Genomic DNA, 27,522 nt, shown 5'->3' on the forward strand with positions numbered 1-27,522 from the left:
AAAGGCATTAGCCAGGCAATGGAGATAGATCATTGTTCTCTCCATCTCCCTAGTCATCATTTTCAAAGAAACAGCCAGTTTTAAACCCCTTTAGTGCTGTGCATGTGGTGTCATTTTGGCATTTGAAAACACAACCTATTTAAATAGAGCAAAAGAGCACTTCTGTTTGCATGAATAACATTTAAGCTGGTTCCATCTGAGGATACATACTCTGGGTTTCCATTTCACCCACACTGCCACAGCAGCACATAAAAGCGGTCAGTCTAATCATGCCAGGAAGCAGCACAGACACAGCATAGCAGGAGTCCTCCCCATTCAAAGAACTCAGTCTGATAATCTGCCTCCACCAGCCAATGGCAACCAAGACCAAAGCCAGCTAGCCCTCAGGAAGGTGATGTCTGATGGACCAGTCAAGCCAGAAGGAGGTGAGCAGAAAGGCCCTGTTCAAAGCACACAGCAAGAACATCCCCAAATTTAAAGCTCTCATCTTTAATTTTTAGAGATTGTCTGATAAAATATGTTTATCCACTTTTTAATGTGCTTTTGTGGGCATGGCATTTCAGGACTTCATCATCACCATGTAAGTCCCAAGATCAGTCCCGTAATATATTGACTACAGTGATTTGTATTTTTCTATGCACTGGGCATCTTTTGACTTTTGTTGGGAAATAGATTAACAATATTCATATTGCAGAATGGAATGCATGCTACTAACCTAATCTGTTCAAGCATGACTATAAATATGTTTCATTGTGATAAAAGTTTAAATTGCTCACAGTTCAAGTTAGCCTACCAGTTGGAATGTGGATCCGTGTTTGTTGCCTATTATTTCAAGTGTAACTTTAAAAAATTTAGTGGATTTTGAAAATTCTTAGAGGAAAGTAAAGGAAAAATTGTTAATGCACTCATTTACCTTTACATGGTGAAAGTTCTCTCTTGATCCTACAAACAGACATTTTCCACTCGTGTTTCCATAGTTGTTAAGTGTATCAGATGTGTTGGGCATGTGAATCTCCAAGTGCCTGTGTAATAAATAAAGTATCTTTATTTCATTCATAAACTACTGGGTTCTGAGCCATTGTTATATGATGCAGCTTAAAATGAATGTGTCAGTTTTGTTTTCTCAATTGATTTCGTTGCAATAGATTTTAATTACTGCCTCATTGCTAGTGACAGCTGTAATGATTGGACATCTGAGAGCAGGACAAAGTTCCATCTTGGAAACACTATAAGATAGATGGAAAATTGTCACCAAATGAAAGCATCAGAGATTGCATTAAAATGTAAATAAATAATGGGATTGGGCTGCCCTAGGCAACACTTCTGCTATTTCTCTCTCCCACGTCTGATCTACTTTGCAATCTTCTCAGGTTCCTGGATAGAGGAAGGTAAATTCCATGAGCTCTTGCTTTGCAGAAGTGGCTAACCTTCAACTCATAGCTCTGTTCAGAAAGAAAAGCAAATTTACATCCATCTGTAACCTGACCCCAACATTGCTAGAATTTTCCCCCAAGAAAGAGTGCCACTGCCAGTGACAAGGAATGAAGCTAGGGTGATTATACAATTATCTTCAAATTTAATTCAAAAGCACATATTAAAATAATGTTTTTTTAAAAAATAGGATAGTAGTATTTGCCCCCTTAAGTACCTCTCAGCCCTAAAATATTTGATTTTATGAGTCTATATTTGGCACAAAATTAAAATCAAGCCTTATACTTTCCTATTGCATTCTTTTTATTCTCATAAAATTAAAAACATTTCATATGTCCTTCTCCCTATTAATTATATATGTGGTGGCAATGTAAGATATATGTCGCATTACAGAGGTAAACCACTGAGGTGTTTCCTAAATTAGGTAATTAAGGAAACAATCAGCTTAAACATTAGGATAATTCTGAATATGTGTTACTCAGCCCAGTTTGTAGATTATCATCAAAGCACAATTTCTTTTTTCTTGTTAGCCTTACTAAAACTTTCATTTTTAAAATTCCACCTCTCACCTTTTCTTCCATCAAATAAGTTCAGTTGATTTCTTCATGTTATTCACGTTCGTACTTTAAATATTCTTTTAATTATAAATTTCACAGTAATCAAACACTTCCCTTATTTCACACCTTATTTTTAATTATTGTGACTTAAGTGTTTCTATATGACATTTTATATGATTTTCTTCCTAGACATAGTCCTTAAAATTTATATTAAAGTGTTTTTAATCCCTTTTTTTGAATACTGTTCTAATAGATATTCTCAAACATTTAGTCTTGTGATTGACTTAGAAGTCACTCTTCATTAAAATCATAATTGAAAGGAAAACTAGATAACACAGCATGCCTTCATGTTTAATTTTGTTCTAATAGACAATAACTTAAAAAGCCTTGTTTTCTAAAGTATAATTTTTCTGCTATTATAAGTGTAACAATATAATTGATCCATGTATATTTCCAGGCACTTCAAGCAAACATACTATAGTGTTAAATTTATATAAAATGCAATATAATTTGTTTAAAGTGCAGAGAGAAAAACTAGGCAGAGATACAAACACATAAAAAGAAACTGCAAGTTCCTGTTCACTAACTGCAGAAGTATTAGTAATAATCATAAGTGCTTAGATAAAAGTGTCCCATTTCAAACCTCACAATGGAGTTCGTATAATCCCATCCGCATTCTGAAAATAATACTCTGCATTTGAATAGTTCTTCATGTTGTACAGAGTGTTTTGTCATCCATTTCTCATTTTATCACCTTAAGTGGATGAGGTAGTTATTTCAATATTCTTATCCCTGTTTTATGGGTGAGCAATCAGAGTCAGAGGGGTAGGCTGGCTGATATAAGAACACACAGCTAGAAATTTTCAGAACCGACAAATATAACATTGTCTTGTGACTTTTTGAGTTATAATTTTTGAATACATTGTCTCCTTTAAAATCAAACTCTCCTAATTTTAATAAGAACAGTCATTTAGTTATTTATGACTTATCTCTTAAATTCTTACAAACGATTAGAGGTAGCTAGAAATGATGGCGGAATTCCATTTATACTCTCTACCTACATGGTCCTCCTTTCTAAAGGTTGTTGATTTAACCCAACAAAAGGAAGCCTCCCCACTGTGCAAGCCCAGTGAGGCATTAGGCAATGTTTGTAGCTCCATTAGAAAAGGCTGCGGGTCCATCTGTAGGCATTTCTATCAAGAGTGACAAAATTGTCCCTAAAGAGCTTTTCAAAGATTTTTTGTAAGCTTCTCAGCAGATTTCTGCTTGAACTAGCATAAAATATGGGTCAAACAAGAATTATGGAGTGAGTCAAAAGAAATTTTTTCTTTCCCTCTGGGGTTTAGTTGTATGCTAAAACACCTGACGGGAAAGATTAGACAGATTGTGCAAAAACATCCTGGGGCCTAAACAACTCTCCGTAGTTAAAAACCTCTGGAAATACTTTCGGTTGTTGTTGTTGTTTTCCCCGTGCTAGTTGGTTTGGTTGAACACAAACCTTGCCATTTCAAAAGATTTTTTATTTGTTGGTTTGTTTGAAAACTATATCAAGACCAAAACAAGTTGAAGCATTCCTAAAACCTTGAAGATTTATTTAGTTGAAATCCAATATACTAAATTTAAGTACAGTTTGAAAAACCTGAGCTATTTTTGTTTGATACTAAGATTTTAGGTATGAGTTTTAAATTTAGAAATAGGCAATACAGGATGAGGAGAAATATCCCTCTACCCTGGTCAATAAAACAAGAGCCATTGGGACAGGTTGGAGAGATTAGGTGAGACGATAAATTATTAGATAGGTCATGCAAGGAAATATGATTTCGAGTTCCCTGATGTGGCTGAATTGTAGGAGAAAAGCCTGATGCTACTTCCACAGACCACTACTGGAAACTCCGCTTTCAATAAAGCTCATTTGCGGCACCTGTCAAAGAAGAGTTTCATATCCATGTGTTGCCTTGGTGAACTCTTACTAAGCCATCACTCTGTGGGAGCTGCTGCCTTGGGCAAGTGGTAGTGGGTGGATGGGTTTGGGAGTGGGTGGGACTGGGAGTGGAGGGAATTGCTGGGTACAAATGATAGTAGCTAATCAGCATCCCATTTTCTTTTGACCAGAAGCAGATGATCACTTCTGGTCAGAAGGAATTTAGCCTTCCCTGTTTCTGTAAAGGACAGGCCCATAAGAAAAATAAAGGAAAAAGCATAAGAGAAATCAATTTCATTTGGAGGTGAAGTCTTCTTTAACATTGTATGTACAAGATTAATAAAAACAAATTTTACATTCCTCATTTCCATGTGTTTGTGCAAAAAAAATTTTTTTTAACTTGAGCAGTTTAAAATAAAAAGAAAATTCAAACTGTAAGGGCATGCGCATAGCAAGCATCCAACAAAATCTAAGAGAATCAATTTGGACAATTTCAGCTTTCAGAGTTCTATACCTATTTCTCTGGTGATAAGGATTTATTTTGTTGTCTGTGAAAATCAAAATGCTTTTCTAACGTTTTGGTTTTGAGAGATTCTACATTTTCTTGGAATGATTGACTATGCATTTTCAAATATTTCTATAGTCATTTAAATTTATTGCTGGAAATACCTCTGCTATACATACAGAATCAGACAGTAAATGTAGAACTCTGACCATATCACACTATCTCTTGTTTATGGATCTTCATTCCTGAAGATGAATTCACTGACCTACCATCAATGGGTACTTCTGTTCTTTTCCAGTAGTAGCCATGGATCTGCACTGAGCCATCTGCATACTTTGGTCTGGTCCACAGTGGGGATTTATATGTTCATTTCATCTGACGTGAAAAGTAAGACCAACTGGCCCATCTAAACACCAAACTTGGCTTCAAAATTGTTATGCCTTAGTCATATGGTCTAGCTATGGGCCTAAATAATGAGGATGAGACTATTAATATATGATCTAAGAAGAAGAGAAAGGCCTAAATTTTAACATACCAAGGTTTCTTAAATATTATTTATGACATGTCTTTAAAAATAATACCCATAAAGCCTAGTTTTTGTAATGCAATTATTTTCAAAAAGTTAGTTTATCAAATTACCACCAGGGAGCAGGACCTGTGGAAGTAAGACAGGCAAGTAAATGCTGATGGGGGAGGGAAATGAGAATGCCAATGGAGACACAGTGGGGGGCAGTCAGGGTACAATAAGAGCATGGGGCAGGCAACTTTCTCACTTGGATAGGAGGATCATGGAACCAGGGATATGCTGCCCAAGGAGTGGTAGAGGAATGCCAAAGACACTAATTGTTGATTTAATAATAGTCCCCAAATCCAGATATCTAACTATCCATGAAATGCTTGGTTATTTTTCCACTTTTCATCCACATGTATTACATACATCATGTAAACCATAATATTTCACCCATTCTCCATTGTGCAACATGATCTGGGGGAAGAAACGTGGGTATGGGGTAAGATGAAGGGAATTTTCATGTATACTGAACAAGACCATGAAAATATTCTTTTTCATTTTTATTACTGTGCTGTACATGTAAATATATAATGAATCACTAAAAAGCCAAAAACACATGAATTTTCAAATGAAACCAAATTATATCCGAAATATAAAATTTTGATCGGGGTGTTGAGTTTGGTAGATGTGTGAATAGGAATGACGTAGATCTAACCATCATTTTATATTTTAATGTGTTTTAGATACTGAAAAGTATAATTTGTTAATTTAATTATAATTTGAACAGATTAATCAAAATAATATTAGGTTGGTGCAAAAAGTAATTGTGGTTTTTACCATTGAAAGTAATGGCAAAACCCGCAATCACTTTTGCACCAACCTAATACCACAACTCAAACAAAGCAGAAAAATTTTTCGGAAGAAATGTTTGGTAAAAGCCAGGATCACAGGTTTCTATTTCCAAATGTATAAGAAAGATAGTGAAATATAATTTCTACCATATTGTTCTTAAAAAGAACATAGCAAAATTCACTTTTCCTCATTAAAACATTTCAAATTGAAAACCATGTATTTCAAGTTCTATAGATCACACTGTATTTTTATCTGATTCTTTTTATAAAAAGACCTTGGAATATAGAGAAATATTGAAAACATATTTTTACAACTACCTAATTCAAATGTCTTTCTATATAGGTCTATTATGTAGTTTTTGTTTTAAAGCATCCTCATTGCCAATGACATTTAATAAAGTCAATAACTATCGAATCACCATTTTGCTTCCATCCAACTATTATTAATGTACAAAAGAGACTTTATGAACACAAAACCTCTTTATGGAAGAATCTGCATTATTTTATGCCTGCCAATTATCATTATTTACTCTGGGTTTCTGTGCACAATAACATAGTTATTTTCTTGTTTTGTTTGTTTTTAACCAAAAATAGAACAGACAAGATTTTATGATAAAATATATTTTTAATTCATGCCATATATTTCTAGAGTTGTGAAGTTCTGAGTGAAACAAGTTCTTAAGAAGCTTAGAGACCATTAAAATGAATGCTAATATCAATAATGAATCTTTTCAAGAAAGCTGAAAACTTGATATTTTTTTCAGTACAAAACACAAAATTAAAAATAAATAGCATGATAAAATGATCTTGACATATGTAATTGTTAAGGTGACTGTCAAAGAAACTGATGCTAATCAGTTTCTTCTCATTTTTCACAGTACTTCATTTCCATGACTGTGGGTCTTGACCAGTAATTCTCACTGATTCCTGGTGGGGGCGGGGGGTGTCCCAGAAACCCTTTCAGGGATCTGCAAGGTCAAAATATTCTTAAGAAGATTAACATGTTATTTGCTTTTTTGCTCTCATTTTTTTCTCGAGTGTACAATGGAGTTTTCCAGCAGCTACATAAGGTGTCATATTATCATTGCTTTGATGACTAATGGAATATGTGCTTGTTGATTTTTTGTTTTAATGTTTTATTTATTTTGAATATGATAAATATCAGTAGATATAACCTACATAATATAAAGTTCTTTGGATTATTAAATAAGTTATAAGATAAGACTAAAATATTTCAGCTTGTTGTCCAGCTTAAACATTTAAGTATATTAAATTATAATTTATAAATTATTATAAATTAAATTATATTAAAGTGTTTAAATATATTTAAGCTTAAAAATATTTAAAAGTCACCAACTTAGACTTATGCACAATCATAATTTTTACAATAGTCAAAGACTGAATAACCAAGGACTTCTTCCAAAACATGTTTATCATGTTTGTCTCCAAATTTTCTATATCTTATATATCTCTTCTATTGCATTTCAGAACCCCTTCTTTCCTTTCTCATTTGATGTTAATTTATAATTATTAAGATTGACAAATGACATTTTTTCAATTTATATAGCAATTTTTTATTTTATTGGGAATGATATAGATTAAATTATATTTACACATCCGTAATTATTACTTTTTCCTTTTGAAATTTCATAAGTTGCCTATCAGCTTTAATCAAGCTGCTTCCAAGCTGAAGTAGAGTGACAGAAGTGTTATAAAGGTAGAATAAAATTTCTTGTTCTTATCTTGAAAGTAACATTTATAGAAAAACAGTTGTTTATAAATTATCAATTAATTTCATCTTCCATTATCTACATTACTGATCCCATATAGTGGCAATTAATTGTATTGGCGTAACAATAGAAAAACTGAAGATTATCACTCTCATTCAAATTTGAGGAAAAATGGAAAGCTTCTTACCAAATACTTGATCCTCAATTTCAAGTATATAATTTGATGAGTTTCAAAATATTTAATGCCAAAAGGATATTTGCAAATGTGTTTATCATTTATGAAAAATATGATCTGAATTACTTTATTAGGTCATCATTTTTACATACATTTGCTGATATTATTTTTAGTGCAAATAATATCACAGAAACTCTTCAAGGTGTTGGTGATACTACAGCAAACAAAATAGTCAAATATTACTGTCTTCATGAATCTCTCATGCTAGTAATATTTATTGAATAATCAATTTAAAGGTATCTGGAAAAAATTATGAAGAGTCAGAAAAGTGAGTTTTGTCTATCTTCAACTGAGAGGAAAAAGAAAAATGCAATTGGTCACTGATTTACATTTATGTGCAACCAAACATCATCATGTTTAAAAATATCTGGAAAATATAATTAATTATAATTTATTTGTTCTGCCTCTGGTTCTATCATAACCTGTACAATCCACTGCAATATAACAATCTATATATAGACAGAAAGTATTTTTTAAGGATCTATTTGGAGAAAGGTTGATGAAATGATTGTTATAGATTAATAGATCATTAATATAATCTGTTTGGAGAAAGATTAATGACATTAGCTAGAGAGGTTAGGTCTCATGAGACCAGACGTGCATTTATCAAATAACTGTCCAAACTTCCTCTTTACTTCGTGGCCATTGATCAAATTGGAATAATATGAAAACAAACTGGAAATGTGCTCAACCTTTTTCATTTGGGCAAAATTTAATGAATTTTCAAAATGTTCGGATTCCATTTAAGGACAGCATTCTTGTTATCTAAGCAGTCGTGATGTAAGTTCTCACAGTTTCAGGATTATGTAAGAACTTTTTTCAAAATGACTATTTTTAGAATGACTTTTTACTCAAACAACCCTGCATGTTTTACAGTAGTCTTTATTCCTGCTTGAGTTTTTTTTTCTCCAATCGTCAGTTGGAAATACCTGTCTGACAGCCTAATGCAAGTGTAGTGCAAGCAAACAGCAAGAAAGAAAATGCTTCTGCTTCAAAAGAGAATAAAAGGAAGATTGAAAAATTAAAAATTGCCCATGAAAATTTGATGTAGCTCAAAATTGAATGTTTTTTCTTTCACATATGATCCCCCATGCTATTAATCTTTTAAAGATAAAGATCATTATTGTATTTGCATTTTTTAGCACCAAACCGGAACTCAGCACTGGATACATTCTTTTTTCATTCTATTTATTCGAACATAGCTGGAATTACGGCCTGAATTTATTAAAGACAAAATGAATTTACTTTCTTAATTTTCATATATGATAATGTCTTAGTCAAACTTTCTTTCATTATTTACTATAAAATTTTAATTCTTACTTAAACTATATTTTAAGTGGTTTCTTCCAAAATCACTTCTGAACTAAAAACACCTCAAAAAAATGAAGACCTACTTAAAAGGCAACATTATGATTTCCTTTTAAAAGCAAGGATTATAGTATACGGAGCCAACATGTATTTTTTCATGTAAGAAAAAATTCCTCTATACCATGTTATTTGTTAAGCTAACTTCACTTTCATTTGTTACATTGTTGTATACGATTACTTCTGTTTCCTGAAGTGATCATTGATCTTATTATCTATAAAGCCAGATAATGAATCATTATAAACAAACTAAAATTGTTCATTAAGATGTCATTAAGAATTCAGTCATAAGGCCAATGTGCATGGAGAGAGAAAACTGTGAACATACGAGATTTACCATCTTTCTGGAACACAGCAAATGGAGGCAACCCGTCTTCATCTTCTTCTCTAAAAGGAGCTACTATATGAATGTGAAATATCTTAAGGGAAATATTTTTATTTTTATAAGAAAAAAGCCTGCAACATTCCATTTCTCATGACTTGTCATACCTTTATAATAGATATATTGTTTACATATATATATAAAATATATCTGTAATGACTAATAGTCATCTAATAATTTGTCATTTAAAAAAGAAATTGTCAATGACATCCTTCCTTCAACTTCCATGCCTAACGACTTACAAATGATTGATAGAGATATCAGAGTTTCAACACCTGTATTTGTGAAAACTTGTAATTTGGTGGTGTGTGAAAACTACAAATAGCTCTATTGAAGCTAGCCCATTTTTCTAGTGTCCAGTTTGCTTTAGATTTTCCCAAATAGATAATAATTATACTGAAGTAGATTTGGAAAAAAATTAAACTTCTAAATTACTTTTAAGTTGCAATATCTCTTCTTAAATTAGAACCCCTGAACTGTAATAGAAAACATACATGAAGTGTGATTGTACATAATTCAAGGTAAAACATTCCAAATAATGCTGGCACAATGACACTTAAAACCTGAAATTTTCAGGTCCGCGTTCAAAAGAAAATTAAAACATGAGATAAAACTGCAAAATCCCTTTAGTAAAAATATCAAAAAACAAAAACAGTAACAGCAATAACAACAGGTAGATGACAGAGACAGGAAGCGGGAAGAAGGAAAGGAAAGAGGGATGGACAGAGAAAGAAACAAAGAAAGAGAGGAGAAAGGTACCTGAAGTAAATACTAGCTAAATTAAAGGTAGCTACAGGGGGTAAAAATTCCCAAATACTTGATTTCTAAAACTGCTAGGTAGTTATTTCCGTTCCATCATTAAAGTATTGGAATAAACAAAATTATTGATTGCTTTTTATTTCAGTTAATCTTAAAATTTTAGAGACTGTATCTAGGAAGATATTTACTACTGTATTAACCAAGTAATTTGGGAAAGTACAAGCTACCTACATAATAAATTACTCCTCAGAATATTTGGAAATAGCTCTGTGCTGGACCAAAGATATAAAACCAATAATGGAACATCATAGACAGCAACCTATTTACATTCCAAACACTAAATTTTTGGAATTTAGTAGGATAGGCAGAGACCTTGCCTTTTAAATTTCAGATAACTGGATGTGATATAAAAGTAGTAAAAGTGAAGTCTACATTTGATCCGTGCTCTCAGAGCAAAGTGCTGCCATCATGTGGTAAGTACAGTGATAGCTTTGCATATTTAAGTACTGTGTGGTAGAGGGAGGAAAAGCCAACAGAGCAAACTAAAGAGACACTACCGATTTAATTAAGGTTAGCCACAATGGAGTAATAAAACACAATGATGTTGAACCATCTAACAGCCAAAGAAAGTGAAATGGTCAAAGAATAATTTAAAACAGATTGAATTGCATCACAGAACGTAACATTTGTTTACCTGAAATGCCCCCTCAATTAATTGAGTTACAAAAATGATTCAACGTTCTAAGATTTATTCTTTTGGGGCACAGGACACTTTCTATGAGTCAGCTGATTCTATCATATATTTATAGCATCCACTCTTTCCTTTACTTGGTACTTAGTAATACACTTAGGATTTCAAAAAGAAAGTAGACACAAAAATGTAATTCATAAAAAATGGCCCCAAAGATGTATCTTATTACTAAGAAAAGCCTCTCAATGTTTATATAAACTTTTTTCATATGTAATACACAGGTGCGTAATACATTCACACACAGTAGGTCCTTGGTTTCTGAAACTCTAATGAAAAGAGTTGGAAGAATAAAGCAGAAGTTGAATATTTATAAATTTTTGATTTTGAAATTATGAAATTATGGAAGATTATACTTAGTGTGTTTAAAATATTATTTCCTTCAATAACATAAAAAAATAGAGATATATTACACTTAAATATAACCCAGAGCTCTCCAACTACCTACATACAAGCATGGGATCAGGACAAGTTCTAGAGTCTGTAATAGTGCTGGCTCCCACAGAATGTTACTCTACATATTATTTTCTTTTGTCACTTTCATTTTAAATATATATGTAATATTTGTGATCTATTATGAACTTTTTGAAATTCATAAGCTTACAATCTCTCATGTTTAGTGTATTCTCATTAAATATTTCCTTCAATCAAACCAGTGTTTTGGGAGATTGGGGTTAAAAAATATAGTTGAATGATCACCTTTTTCTATACAGTATGACAGAGGAAAGTTATCTCTGATTTTAAAAGCTAAAAAAAATGACTCCCTAAAGTTTCTTTGACAAAGAACATGGAAAAAAAGCTTCCATATCAAGTGGACTTCTTGTTGAGAAATTTATGATTTGTATAAAACACAAAGCTTGATTTAAAAAGTGAAATTATCTACTAAATCATTCAGATGTTTTGATTGTTTGGTTAAAGGAAAGAAGTATTAATATATTATTATTATTATTATTATTATTATTTGTTCATTAAATATTGTTCAAACATGGTTCCAGGACAAGCTTTTAAGGAAGTTACCAAGGAGAAAACATAGGTTTTGCTTCCAATAACGACAGAGTATGTGCTACAAGAGTCCAGACATAGGAGAGGTCACTTCTGAATGGGAGAATGAGGAAAAATGCATGAAGTAGGTGATTTCTGTGCTAGGCCTTTACAGATAACTTTAATTTAGATACAAGAAAGTGATGGCATAAAAGAGAGCTTAGTAAAGTTGGAAAGAAAAAAGCCAAACCAAAGGGAGCCAGAGTGAATGGACTGAGAGGGCTTCCATGTAAAATGTTTGAAGGAGAATTATGAGAGATATATTTGGAAAGGCCAGACCAATAAAAAACTCTTTTGAGAGGCAAAATAAAGAATGTGGTGGAAATTATTAGATGTCTTGAAATTACCTAAGATCCAGCCTCAGATAATAAAGTCCTAAATTACACTTTATTTGTTAAAAAAAGTTTGCCTTTATGCAGATTTAGCTCAATTTAATAGAATTGATGTTTTATTTCTTGAAGTCTGTTTCAAGAGAAAGAAATGAGTAAATACATGTTTCCAGTATCTGGAAAAGATATATTAAAATACGGATTCTTAGAACCAGCTTATCAAAACCTCTCCATTTTTTGTTTTATCACATTTTATGATATGCAGATACAGCCCAGCAAGAAGAAAAGATCTGTTGTGTGTTTTAATTTAATTCATTTTTCAGAAACTAACCAAATGTGAGGCTATGTATCTCTGTGCTACACTTAGATACCAAGTTAGGAATACAGAATTTAATCCAGCACCAGATGTTTTGTTGTGATAACTCCAAATATCTAGATTCATTTGAATTATTCACCTAATTTCTAACTGCCTAAAATTTCCATAGACAGAACCTTAGATGTAATCATGTTTTGCAGAGATGTTAGACTGATTCCATCATAGGTAAATGTCCCCTGCATTTGGTTTTCTTTTTTAATATTTCTTATAAGATGTTATTTGTTTGCATTTAAAATATTGACAACACTTGCACAGGCTTTAAAAATGAGAATTCTATTCAAAGAGATTGGCAAGATGGAAAAAAAAACTGTATTTTCTTAAATTTATTTCTAGCTTTGTTTCTTTCTTCTTATTATGCTATTTTATATTCTGTACACATTTCTCAACTTTTCCAGAAGAGGAATAGAACTAAAAATTGCATCAGGTAAAACCAAAGTTGACAAAACAAAGGATGGACTATTTTGAAACATAGATAATAAATCATTTTTATAATATAGCTATTTTTGTTCATTGTGAGTTTGCTCTTGAAATAAAATTATTTTAATTTAATAAATATAAATTGATTGAATATTAGTGTCTAATAATTAAGGTTTATGTTTGAAAATAGTAAATTGTGATTTTCCAATTGATGAAATTAATGTCTTCCATTCAATGTCATACTAAAAATTATGAATTGGATTATAGAATCCCATCAAAAAGTATGACAGCTTTCTTTTGTTTATAATCAATTGACTAATCTGACTCATTATGTAGGTTATGCATTTTAATCTACTTTATACATGTCTATCATTTTACATCCTACTCACATTACCTTTACATTTTTAAAATTATTCTTTTAAGAAGTCTTTTTTAACACTAACTACACCATCTGGGTTTCTTCTACATAAAATAAAGAAAATATTCAGAAACATAACTATTCTGTTTCCACAAATCTAGTCCTGTGGGTTACTAGCAATTCCTTGGTGACTGGTTGTTTAACAGCGTTCAGTTCAATTAGTCAATTGCATATCAGATGTCTATAAATTAGGAACACCTTTTTCTAAATAGCCGTTTCTAACTTATACACATCTGATATACAATTGACTATTAACAATTTCTTTCTTGTTCCCTATTCTCGGGAAGGGATCCTACTACCACTGGAATATATATAAAAATTCCTTGTGGCTTTAGAGAACCTGCTACCGCCGAAATTGAAAAAGTGAAGAAATGGGGGAAAAGTTAAATCCTTTGCAAGACTTGATCCTAGCTACCCTGAGGGTGGATTTCCTGTCCTCAAATGGTTTCCCACACAATGTTTATGTGTTTCACTTCATGTGGTTATTATATTGGTTAAAATTCCACCAGATTAAGAATAATTGTGTTTTTATACATATCCTTAAGAAATATGTAAATATCTTAGGATCGTGAAATGATTATCAACTGTTCACCCATTAGTATAACTCTATCCAACTGGCTAATAAACTCCTAATGGGATAGGGATGCATTTATGAAGAAAAAAGACTCTAAGTAGAACTGTAGGTTTGAACACATCTAGATTTAGAAGAGAATAGAGTTAAATTCATTGTCAAAGACTATTTAAGCTCAAAAACAGTAAGAAACAGCTGTTGACAGTAAAGCCCTTGAGAAGAGTGGGGGTACCTTGAGAAGAGAATAGAGTTAAATTCATTGTCAAAGACTATTTAAGCTCAAAGACAGTAAGAAACAGCTGTTGACAGTAAAGCCCTTGAGAAGAGTGGGGATACCTTGAGAAGAGAATAGAGTTAAATTCATTGTCAAAGACTATTTAAGCTCAAAGACAGTAAGAAACAGCTGTTGACAGTAAAGCCCTTGAGAAGAGTGGGGATGTGGCAAATAATATCACAAGAGGAAGAAGAGTAAGTTGCTGAGCTCCTACATATCTCACTCCTCATAATCACAATTTTACGAGGTAGGCATTACTGACTCCATTGTTTTCAAATGAGAAAAGCAGTGTACAGTTGCTAAAGAGTGGGTTGGGAGTCAAAATCAGATCGGTGTGACCGAAAAGTTCACTCTCTCTGGCAGAAGACAAATATCAACAATTTCAAAAACTTACTAGAGAAACTTCTCCCCAGCAAAATAAGGGAAACACTTGCCTTATCTTCCTTCTTTTTGCATCAAAATTTCTTCTCAAATCTGACAACAATATTAGTACTATACCCCTACTGCATAATTTATTGCACAAATTTGTAATGTCTGTATGGGAATATGGATTCTTATATTCAAATATCAAACTTAGGAAATTCTTGAGACAAGTATCAATGATAAACTAGGAAATGCCTGAAGAGAAATAAATATCTTTAAATTTTAAAAACTTGCTGGAGATAGTAGGCAGAGGTACACACAAACAGAATTTTCAATCACTTCTTAAAATTCTATTTTGCATTTTTGTTTCTAAGAAAAAAACAGATTATAGTCTAGTAATAGGAAAAAATTAAGCAATTTTCTTTATCTTGCCATTTCTATCTACCCAAGTCTTTCTAAATTCTTTTCTCCATGAAATAGCCAAAATTCTTATTTACCATATCATTTTTGCAATACTGTACAAAGAAACCACAAAAATAATAATAGTAGCATAGTTACATACTATTTAACTTGGTCTAAAAATTAAATGTTTTTTTCCCTAAAGGTGATTGTTTTTCCTTGATGTCCAATAAAAACAGTAAAATAATTTATTGTTGCCACCATTCATTATCAGTAAAGGAAACGAAAAGGCAGGCTGAAAAATGTAGAGTTCTTCAGTAGCTGTTTCTTGTCACATGTAAATTAAGAAGATGTATAATGATGCATTTGTAGATCAATGTCAGCTTCATTTATTGACTGTGGTGTTGAATCTTCCCACACCATGCAGCAAAGCCTCCCAATCACCGGCCTGCAGAAAGCTCTGTGTCCACCGGCTCCTCGGGCAGCAGCTTTGGCAGTGGGTATAGCGTGGACAGTGAAGGAAGCAGCAGCACTGCAGGGGAGACTAATCTATTTCCTATTCCGAGGATGTAAGTGGGTCTCTTTTTGTTACTACAAAGCTTACTCAGCATCATGAGTAAGGCATTCTTAACAGTTAACAGGAAATAACTAGATAATTACCCAATTCTGAGTCATTGTCCCTGAGACACTTGAACTGTTAATGCCTATGTAAAAATAGATAGTTCAAGAAAGATTGGATAATTCAGTTAATTCTAAGGATAAATGTTAGTCACTACCAGAACTACTTAATCAATACAATCTGTATTTGATGTTAAAACTGCTAATCACTTAGCCATGCCAGAATAAAGTTCAGCAGGAATACAGTAATGTTTTAATCACATAATGACCAAATACAAACATTACTGGTGTTTGAGACAAACATATATTAATTTACCTTGAATCAGGAGATATTTAAACATATTCAAAGAATCCATATATCATATTTGAAATAGAGGACATAGTGAATAATCATACAGACTTTTCAACTATAAATCCTTCTACAATTAACATTGAAGGTTTCGAAGTGTTTCCATACTTTCTAGAACAAATACCGAGTAGTGCATAGGTCCCTGAGTAGGCACTCTTGGAATAAGAATCACTCATAATGTTAAGCCTCAAAAAAAAAGAGTCATTTTGCAAATCAAATGCAAAACTTTAGCATACTTAATGTGTTAGAATCGCCTTGGTCATATTGGTGGCATTTAAGATAAATATGTTGATTATGTCTGTTCCAATAACAAAATCCAAACTTCCTGACTTTTCCTTCTCCTGCCCATTAACTAGTCTTCTGGATTTTGAAAATACCACTGGGCCACCCAGGTCCCAGGGTTTACGCCAGGGCAAAAGCAGTCTACCACCTGGTTTTCTAAGACCTGTGAGTTAAAAATGGCATTTCCATTTTTGAATGTGTAGGAAAAAACAAAAGAAGTGTGATATTTTGTGACACTTGAAAATTATAGGAAATTGAAATTTCAGTGAATATAAACTAAGTTGTATTGGAACACAACCGTGCCTATTAGCTCTGTGTTGCCTGATGCTGCTTTTGTGCTGCAGGGCAGAATTAAGTCGTTAGAATACAGCCCATCTAAAATATTTACTAACTGGCACTTTGCAGAGCTTGCCAACCCTGAGCTGGGTTGTGAAATGGTCTTTTTCATTTTCTCCAATGCTAAGTGAAGACTTTTCAGGGGGTGGATTTTCTATTTCTCTTTGTTTTAAAATAAAGGTTTTTATAAATCTTTCCTTCTGATGTCCACAACAATTATAATATTTTGATAATGGTTCAGTTTATAAAAGCAAAGCATTAGAGAAAATGGATTTTTACAGTGAAAAACGAGTTCATTTTGTTGTTTTGAACTACATTTTTTTCAATTTAAATTAAGCAAATTATTATTGTATCACCTGTCCATCTTAGCTTTCTTTTCTTTTATGAGATTTAGTCTATGGATTCAATAGAGTTATTTGTACTTAATCAGTTCTATTTTATTGGAAATTCTTCCTAAAAGAAATATAATCACATTGGTCTTTGACTTCTGATGATCCAATTTGACAGAAAAGAATTTCTACAAATTCTTTAAATTTCTTTCTAAGCTGTAAATGTCATGTGAATTTAGAAAGGTTTTAAACCACACATAATTTGTTATCCTTCCAATTTTTCTGCACCTTTCAAAATATATAATTTAACACTGATGATAAAGTTATAATTCCGAAAAGCAAATATGTCATTTTGTCAATATTTGAATGTCTGCATTATAAGTAGATTATGTATTTTATATATACCACATTCTAATTTTGATTTTTCCCATTTTCCTGTTTCTCTTGTAAATCAAAGCTTCTCACAACTGTCTAGGAGACTCTTGCTTTGCCATATGAGCACAACGAATATTTACTTTTGAAAACCATTATAGGATATGTGTAAGAAGTAGTATTTGGCAGTTCTTTTATATCCCTCATTGTATCTAATAAAATTATAGCTTGGGCTAGTAAAAGTGTTTAATAAATATCTAGTGATTATTTAAAAATATAAATTATAAAATGTATAGCCAGAATGTTCTGAGCTAAAGTGCAGTCATTGGAAAGTCAGAGAAACCACATCCTTCACACGACTCACAGTTACATTTCCTTTGCACTTAATTTAGCTTCACAATCCTATGAAAGTTTTTTGTACAATCTTCAAAATGTACTTACTACACATATTGGCTAAGTACCTATGTTAAAATCAGTTTTAATTGAAAGCAAAGACTGGCTGGGTATCACCATTAACATATAAAGTCTAAGACTCAAGAACAACCCCAAAAATTATCAAAATGTACTTGTACTACAGTTACTAAGACTTACAGTAGCTACTTTTTAAGTCTGGGATAGTATTAGAATATTTATTTTTTAGTATTCTGATCTACTAGATTACCAATACTAAAAAGACCTGCACTTTCAATAGAGTTTGGCTCAGTAACAAGGTATATTTTGGCTCACTCTACTAGCGTAGCATACTGATAAAAGTAAGATTACTGCTATTAAGCTTTTTTTCCTCTCTAATGCTAACACATAGAGCAGAGTTCTTTTTTTTTTCTTAACTACTTGTCTTGAATCTTGATGAAGCAATTACATAAGCTAAAATTTTGTGTGTTGCTTAAATATGTATGCAGATGTTGACCATGCAGACCATGGTTTAACATATATATGGTAAAATGGAAATGTTGGAAATTGCTTAATTTGCATGAACTTGGTCCCTCACATACACACTTAATAAAAATTTGTACTTAAACCTTTAACCTAGAATTATTATAATGGAACAATGTAATGGGTTTTGAGATAAAATAATTTCTGAATTTACATGTGTTCCTCTTTTATTATGTGCAGAAACATTTCAGCACCTTCTCTGAAGTAGAATAAGAGGATCTTTAGAGCAGTTTTCAAGTAAGATATAATTGGATTATTAAGAAATAAATATGGTTACATTTTCAGCAGGTCCAGCAAACCAAATACTTCCTATGAAAGTTATAATTAATTGTTAGTAAATCCCACTATGCTAGAAGTGTTGTCTACAAAGTGCAGTATCAAGATGCTCTTTTGTTCAAGCATCTTTCTATAACACTTAAGTTTTTATTCCATCTTTTTAGAACACCTTATCTAAGTATATATAAAGGCAAATTCCAAACTTCTTCATGTGCCATGTAGCTTTTTCTCTAGCCGAAGAAATAAGAAGTGGTCTACTGTCCTTTAGCTGTTAAATTATTAACATTCTAAGCTTACAATCCTCAAAGTATCATGAATTCTTCATCTAGTTGACTTTCCAAAAAGTTTGAAGCTGAAAACTAAAAGTGATTAGCAGATTTTGGTTGAATTCTAAGGCTACTATGAGCATGCCTACCTGTTAATATGCCATGTTTATTGAATGCTTATTATTTCTCAGGCACTCTGTTAAACCTTTTCACGCATTTTTCATGTGATTTTTTTCATAATCAAAATGTAGCTAATATTATTATCTTTATATCACAAAAGGAGAAACAGTCTTGACCAGGTACTTTGCCTTACATTACACATAGCAAGAAATAGCAAAGCCAGAAGCAGAGACCAAGCAGCCTGACTACAAAAGCCAGTTTGCTCAACACAGTGGAAAACACAGAAAGGAGTTGAAAAAAAATACATGAAATAAGAAATATTTTATTAAAATATCATTTTTATATATTATTTAATTCAATATTGCTCTTTTTACCAAAAAAACTGGAATAACTCATCAGTACAACATATAAAAATATAAAGCCCCTTCTCATTGTTGAGTTAGAAATAAATAAAAGATTCTAAAACAAAATATCTAAATGTCATGATGGTCTTATTTTTTGATAAATAGTCTACAAATAAAAACTACTGAATGTTGAGGTATATTGTTTGGCCTGAATAGGAATAATAAACAAGTTCACATTTTAAAATTATGATATAGAGCAATTAACTGTGTATGTATGTGCCATTCAAATAATTATTGCAAGTCCAAAAATACTCGGTTGTACAAAAGTAATTGCAGGTTTTGCCATTACTATCAATGTCATTTTATTTATGCAAATTTAGCCTCCTTTGCATTCATGAGATCATAACTGAATATATCATTTTATTTTATTTCTAAACAGAGGGAAGATGGGACAGAATGGACAAGAGCCTGTAAAACAGCCAGGGGTAGGAGTAGGACTAGCAGACACTGAAGGTAAGTAAAAATTTACAATATTGGATTTTGGCTGAATCTGCATTCTACAGTATAAGTGTTTCAGTTGTTTTTCTTTTAACATGAATTTAAATGTTACATACTAATGGCAAAAGCAATAGGTAGTAAGATATCATTATCTATTAAATGAGAATGACTGTATTCATTTTACAATTCCCCAATTTTCTCATTTGTGTTTAACATTAAAGTAACTTGGGGTACTGAAAAATTAAAAGAGAAAGAAGAATGAGAAGGATGATGTGAAAAAGACTCAGAAGACTTTCCCAGGGTGGGAGGGAAATCTTGAACTTAAAAATATAACGTATATTTTGTTTAAAATATCATGCAAATAGAAAATCAATCATGGAACCTCATTTAAGTCCATGGAAATTCTTAAATATACAAAGCTGAGAAGAAATTAATGGTGTAAAAATCATTTTACAGAAAAATTAATTGCTAAACTAACTTCTAAAGACAAACCAAATTTAAGTTCAAATTTCGTTTTATTAAACAAATAATAAATTATTACCAAATGTGAAAAATCCTTAACGTCAGCAAACATATAAAAGGAGTATCTATAAGCTTTACAATGACTAGCTTACCTTTCATAATACTGTGATAAAATCTAGTAAACCTGGCTGGGCACGGTGGCTCACGCCTGAAATCCCAGCACTTTGGGAGGCCGAGGCGGGCAGATCACGAGGTCAGGAGTTCGAGACCAACATGGCGAAACCCCATCTCTACTAAAAATACAAAAATTAGACAGTCATGGTGGCACGCACCTGTAATCCCAGCTACTCAGGAGGCTGAGGCAGGAGAATTGCTTGAATCCAGGAGGCAGAGTTTGCAGTAAGCCCAGCTCTCGCCACTGCACTCCAGCCTGGGCGACAGAGGGAGACTCCATCTCAAAAAATAAAATAAATAAAATCTAGCAGGCCTATTGTCCTTCATGTGTCATTCCAACCTCTCTCAATACATTTAACTATTCTAAGTAGTTTATTCTAAGTACTTTTCATGCACTGTCTCATTTAATTCTTATAATTACCTATGAGGTAACTAATAACGTATATTGGCTTTATATAAAAGGAAACTGAAGTGCACACATAGAACAAGGACAGAACAAGTGAAAATGACACCAAATGTCACACTATTACCATGATAATGGGTGTGTTATCACAAGAGCACTACATAGGGAAACAGGTTTAGGTTTCAATTCTGGTCTTTATTAGATATGTGACCTCATTTCTCTGTCTTCAGAAACCTCATCTGACAAATGCTGGGTCTAAGTGATACCTAGGTTTTCTCAGGGGCTTAAGTGAATGCCACATTTTTCTTGTTCTACTCAAAATTGTAAATTAATCTTTGGGCTCCTTCAAAAGCTATGCTTCCTTTATCTCTTGCTATATACTTCAGGGTTCCACCCTCAATCTACCAATCTTTTTACCTACCCTATCTCTGTGTACACTCGTGAACTCTCTCTTATATGTTGATTAGTCCCAAACCTGCTGCCCAAACTCCTGGAATTTAGACTCAGTATGTCAGGCACTTGTGTCCAACCAGGAAACTAGAAATCGCTCTGAATATTTGAAATAGAGGAAACAAATGACTAGCAATTGATGATATACTCGTGAAAGAAGCTGAGAAACTAAGTGGGGGATAGTGAAGCAGCAGAAAAATAGCTATTGTCCCCATAAGCTAGAGGACAGCGAGAGCCGAAACCAGGACAAGCCTGCTTTCTGGGAGCAAGAAACATGAAAGAAATTCAGCCAATGCCAGAAATATATCCTGAGACAGACAAGGATGGGGAGAAATATCCTGGTTCTCTCTTCCTCCCATTCTCCAATCTCTGCCAGTGCCTGATCAAAACCAACTGGAAGCCAGTTGACGGAGAGGTCTGGAAAACTGTACAGGGCAGCTACTCTGAGAAGAAAGCAAGGAAAAGACCGAAGAATGCATCTGAGAGCACATAAGTATAGGGCCAGCACAATATTTTACATGGATGCATCAAACTACGTATGCCCTGCACTTAATTCACCCTCTCCCCAATTTTGCCTCCTTTTCCTACTATGCTCTTAAAACACAGTTGACAGAATTTGCATATTTTATCATTGTTCTTTGATTTAAATTACCTATTTCTATTTTTGTCTCCTCCATAAGGCTGAACAACTCTCAAACCAGAGATAGCGCTTATTCCTCTTGGTATCCCAGCACTTAGCAGACAGCCTTGCCCACAGAGTTGCTTAGAGAATGTTTGTTGAGCAAATGAATAACAAATATGATCACCTATACAATTAGCAGCTATTGATTTTCATATTAGTCTAGAATTTAGATATATAGTGAAGCAATTCATGCATAGTTTTAGCTACTTAATTTTACCTTTCTTTAATCCTAAAGTTTATAAATAAAATTGTTTTAGTATAAATGTTAACAGCTGTCAATGAACAGAAATTATTCACCCTAATACTGCTTTCTTCTTTCATATCAGTCCCACACAAAACATGCTTGCTTTCCAAGAAGGAGCCAATCAGAGGCGACTTTATTTTTATTTAAACTTATGAGTCAATATGTTTCCCCTTTAGCGAACTGACCCTGATCAACAGTTGATCTTAGATTAGTTATTGAGCAGAGGGGCGGGGGTTGAGGATGGGAACAAGATAGAATATGTAATATAATGTGAGTTATTTATAGTCAAGTGCCCTTTTGGTAGCAACATTTTGGACAAGTTGTTTTTCACTGAGTTGCTATTGACATTTGACAATAATCAAATTTATAATCTACATATCTATATGAATTGGGCATGAAGCACTGTAAGCAAAATATTTTAAAAAGTTAATAATATGGAGAAGAAAACTCAATAATATTAGACTTTCAGAGGCAATTTTAAATTAGAAAGAATATATAAACAGAGTGAGGAGAAAATGATTAAGAATGTGTTTGCTCTATGCAGATAGAAGGACACATCAATGCAAAGTGCAAGATTTTGTTTTGTCCACGTAGAAATATGGAATCAAATTTGTGTTGCACTTGAGATATATGTTTAATCAGTGTTTTGTTTGTTTTGAGTGATCCAAATAATTATCTTTACTTGCCTTTGTTGTCAGTGAACATAAACAGCCAATTTAGCGGGGGAACAAAAACAAACAAGAGTCAATTCAATTTTTTTTAGACAAAATATATAGTTTTTTTATTGTATTTTTCCTCCATTCAATCCTTCACTAGGACATCAGAAAAACTGTGACTCTGTAGATAAGCACAGTTTTCTTGAAATTATAGATCCTTGAAATGTTCCACTTCATCTTGATTACATATATTATTCATTTAAGCACTTTGTTTTATGAACACCTTAGTCCACTCTAAGAAATACTCATCTACAAAGATTTGCTTTAGGACAGCATACTTTAATCCGGAGTATATCATAGATTTTAAATAATCACTTTTAGACGGTTTGTTCACATACAATTTTTATTCTTGTTTTTGCTTTATAGGGTTCAGAATGTAAAAAGTAATGTTTTATGGAGTTGCAATTTCTGATGAGAATGTCATTGAGTATTTTTAATGTTAAATAGCCATGTTCTTGTTATTCTTATTAAGCAAGTCCATTTATTCTGCTTCTAATTTAAAAACAATAATTTTCCACATAGTCATTTTCTCTAATAATGTTTTACCTTATTCATAGAAGTTGTTTATGAATTTTAATCCCAGCATGAGATTAGTTCAATGGGTCAGAATGTGAGCTCTATGAAGGGTTCTGGGATTCGACCTAAGTTGTAGTATAAAACAGTAATACTTTTTCAGACTATCTCCACTAATCAATCATTGAATTTCCACAATTTAATTAAGTGCATATGTAAAGCGAAAATAAGTGTTGTATTTGGCATACAGTTAACATCCTTTAAGTTGTAGCTATTATTAAATTAGAAGTATATGTGAGAGTCATTTTGATCCCATCCAAAGAAATGATTATTATTCAGGATTGATAAAATATTGTGCACTTGTTGACAATGAGAGCTATACAAGACCACTTTTCTTTAAGATTTAAATCAAACCAATTAGACTTTCAAATTGTACAGATGAGTGTTTTCCCAATTTACACTAAAAACATCTAATTACATCCTTTGAGCTATCTGACCCTTCCGTTAGTTAAGATGGATGTATTTAATACTGTTATTTTTTGCCAGTGAGCATCCATGTAGCAGCTGTCTTGATCCATTAAGTCTCCTAAACCAGGTGTTCATCATCTTTAAAAAGTATTGCAATCACAACTTTCCATGAAGTTCAATTTTCTTGGCTGTATACCTTTGAAGAACAAATACCCCTAATAAATCATTTATTTTCTTTAGTATCTTTATAAAATTCAATTTAGTTTCAGTAAGAATGGAAATTCAGTTTCCAGAACAAATAAACCTCAAACATTATAGAAATTTGCTAGGCTCTACTCTCAAAGAGAAAATATGAAACCATTATGGAAGATCCTCAATTAGAGTATAATAACAGCTATTAGTATAGCATCCAGTAATTCACTCCACAAATATGTGACCTTGCTGTCTTATTTTTCCCAATACTTAGGCTACCTTTCTTATATTTCCAAAGTTGATTAGTGCTATATATGAGTGTATCTATTATATGCAAAACACTATATTAAAACTTTGGATCCTACAGAGATCAATTCAGTACATGTACTGATCTGAGGGAGCATACTGTCCATCTAGTATGGCTGGTTCTATTTCATCAGCAGCCAGTAAGCATGCTTGCTGAACCAGGTGTGTACAGCCAGGGTCCATTCAGATTGGTTGGTGACTGTACCACACCTATTGTATATTTTAACAATCATCCTGAGAAGGGGCTTTAATAACCATCATGCAATGAATAATTACAACAAAAATATATAAGCCAGAGGGAAAATTATATGCTTTGGAATTTCAGCATTGAAAAGCATGGCAGCATCTGTAGAAGTGATGGTGGGGAGCATGGTTTTGTGAAAGAGGTTACAAGTAGTGACTGCTTTGAAAGTTGAACAAGGTCTAGACGTGTGGCAATGAATGAGGCCAAGTTCAGACTGAAGAACACCATGAGGATCATCACAGATGGAAGAAAAGATTGGGGGTATATAGAAGGGAAGTTATTCAGTGAAGCTAGAGCAGAAGGTGCAAGGGGAAAGCCTCCTCCTATTTGGGGTGTGATTTCCCTGGACCTTATCACCTTATCACATTTTCCTAAATTACGTGAATCTAAAATCCAGTGTCACTTATTTCTAGTCCTGGATTATTCACTGGGAATTTAAAATTAATGGCATTTACTGCAAAATACCCTATTATTGAAATATTTTTTAAAAATCTGTGTCTTAAATCTAAGCCAGATTCATCTCTGGAGGGTATCGATTGACCACTAAAAAGTTAAATGAATTAAATTTCTGGAAGTGATCTTGGGTATTTCTTCATCTTAGCACACATCAAAGCATTGTCAATTGCTTGATGAAAGCCCAGAATATTTTAGACTTTCAGAGATTAATATCTGAAATAGTAGTTTTCAATATTTTTTGAAATGTCTTCTTTACCTAGAAGTCTCTGAAATGTTGCACTGGGAGTTGTTGCTCTGATTTACTTATGAGAGAGAGGCTTTTGAATCAAGATAAGAATACTAAAACTTAGCAAATAACACAACAAATACAAGCCAAGAATAATTTCTTAGTATAGATGTAGAAAATTAACAAAAGATGTGTAAATATCACAAACATATAATGTTTATTTTGTTCTAAATGCCTTCACATTGTCTGGTTCATTTGTCACAAGACAGTAGGAGATATAGATATGGAATAATTGAAATAATAATTTCCACCTTATATAGTCAAGAAAACAGAGAACTAGAGCAGTAAAACCATTCAAAGTAGAATTTTATAGTCAACTTATTAAAAAGAGTTAGAATCTACAGATAGCTAATCTAACATCACCTGACTCTTACCATTGTACTTACCAACATTTTTATTTTGATATTGAAGGTTACAGAGCTATTTCATGAAAAAACATTTTAAATTCATAAGACTATCTTAAATGGTTTGGGCAGGAAAACATCCAATACTTAATGATGATAGGCAATCAACTAATAACACCATTTACATTACAGGTGCTATGTAGCTTGCCAAAATTAAAAATCTTGTTTTATCAGATATTAAAAATTTCTGTATTCAAAACAACATTAAATTACACAAAATAGACAGATAAATGGGCAAATGGATAACTTAACCAGTCCATATATGGTTTTAAAGTAAATGATTATTATAAATTCCAATGGAACAGATATTTCATTCCATAGAAAAAGTTGGTTTGTTTATCAAATAGTTCTGCCATAATTTTCTTCAGTAAGAAAAGAAAATTAGACTTCTAGTCACTGCCATATACCAAATAATTTTCAGGTTAATTAAGGAGATGAAATTTTAAAATGGAATAATAAAAATGTTTGAAGGAAATCCAAGTAAGATTTGTACAGGCTTAGTGGAATATGAGGGGCAATTTCCTAAGCAAGATAAGAAGCCATAAGGCTTCAAAGAAATAATAAACATTTTTGTCTATAAATAATAATAACACATATAGTAAAATCAAAAATAAAAGCAATGAGCAAATGATAAATAAGATTAAAATATTGTAACTTGTATGATCACTAAATGATCACTATACTAAATAAGGATCTCCCATGTTTTGCTCAAAAAAGGACAAACAAGAACAAACAAGGTCAAAAATTATAAACTGGAGAGCCAGGCGCAGTGGCTCATGTCTCTAGTCCTAGCTCTTTGGGAGAACGAGGAGAACAGATTGCTTCAGCTCAGGAGTTCAAGGCCAACCTGGTCAACATGGCATAAACCCCGTCTCTACAAAAAATACAAAAATTAGCTGGGCGTGGTAGCGCATGCCTGTGGTTCCAGCTGCTAGGGAGGCTAAGATAGGGGGCATCGCTTGAGCCCAGGAGGCAGAGGGTGCAGTGAGCCGAGGTCGTGCCACTGCACTCTAGCCTGGATGACAAAGCAAGACTGTGTCTCAAAAAAAAAAAAAAAAAAAAAAAAATTATGAACTAGCATGTCAGTAACAATGGCTTTTCACTGAAGAGAAATTAGCAATAACAACAAAAAAACTTATAATTATTAAAAAACAAGTGATTAACCTATCAGGCTCAAATTCTAACTAGCAGTAATTCCACAGAAAAGGGAGAGATGAAAAGAAACGTTATTCAAAATACAGCACATTTCTTTAAACTGAAGAAAACAAATCTCCACATTAGAAAGACAAGAAATAAAGAGACTTGCAGCGTGAGACATCATAATAATTCAGAAAACAGGAAACGTAGAGAAGATGCTAAAGGTTTCTCCAGATAATTAATTAATGTACATTAACTACGAAGAAGAAAAGATAAGAATTCAAACAATATCTCAACAGCAATAATAGAGGCTTAAAAAGAAAAGGATAATAATTAATGCCTTTGAAATTTTAAATGGAAGGGATTGTAAACTAAAAATCTATACACAAACTATCCATCAAGTGTAAGGGTAAAAGGAAATGATTTTTGAGAAGGCTAAGTACATTTTACTTTCCATGCTACCTATCTCAGGAAGCTCC

The 27,522-nt window shown here is 32.6% G+C and overlaps 1 protein-coding gene across 5 annotated transcripts in view; it reads left to right on the forward strand.

The window, feature by feature from the left end:
* Positions 1-27,522, forward strand: part of PCLO (piccolo presynaptic cytomatrix protein) — a 403,311-nt gene that overhangs the window by 335,812 nt on the left and 39,977 nt on the right. For 3 of the 5 annotated variants that reach the window (XM_055347822.2, XM_055347824.2, XM_055347825.2), the window contains exons 21-23: positions 243-425; positions 15,611-15,752; positions 19,848-19,921. In XM_055347822.2, the coding sequence (XP_055203797.1) occupies positions 243-425; positions 15,611-15,752; positions 19,848-19,921 (399 nt within the window). The remainder of the gene's footprint in view (positions 1-242; positions 426-15,610; positions 15,753-19,847; positions 19,922-27,522) is intronic. The other 2 variants (XM_055347823.2, XM_019031537.4) reach the window with 2 other exon arrangements.

The sequence above is a fragment of the Gorilla gorilla genome, chromosome 6 (genome assembly GCF_029281585.2).
Source record: "Gorilla gorilla gorilla isolate KB3781 chromosome 6, NHGRI_mGorGor1-v2.1_pri, whole genome shotgun sequence".
Taxonomy (NCBI): domain Eukaryota; kingdom Metazoa; phylum Chordata; class Mammalia; order Primates; family Hominidae; genus Gorilla; species Gorilla gorilla.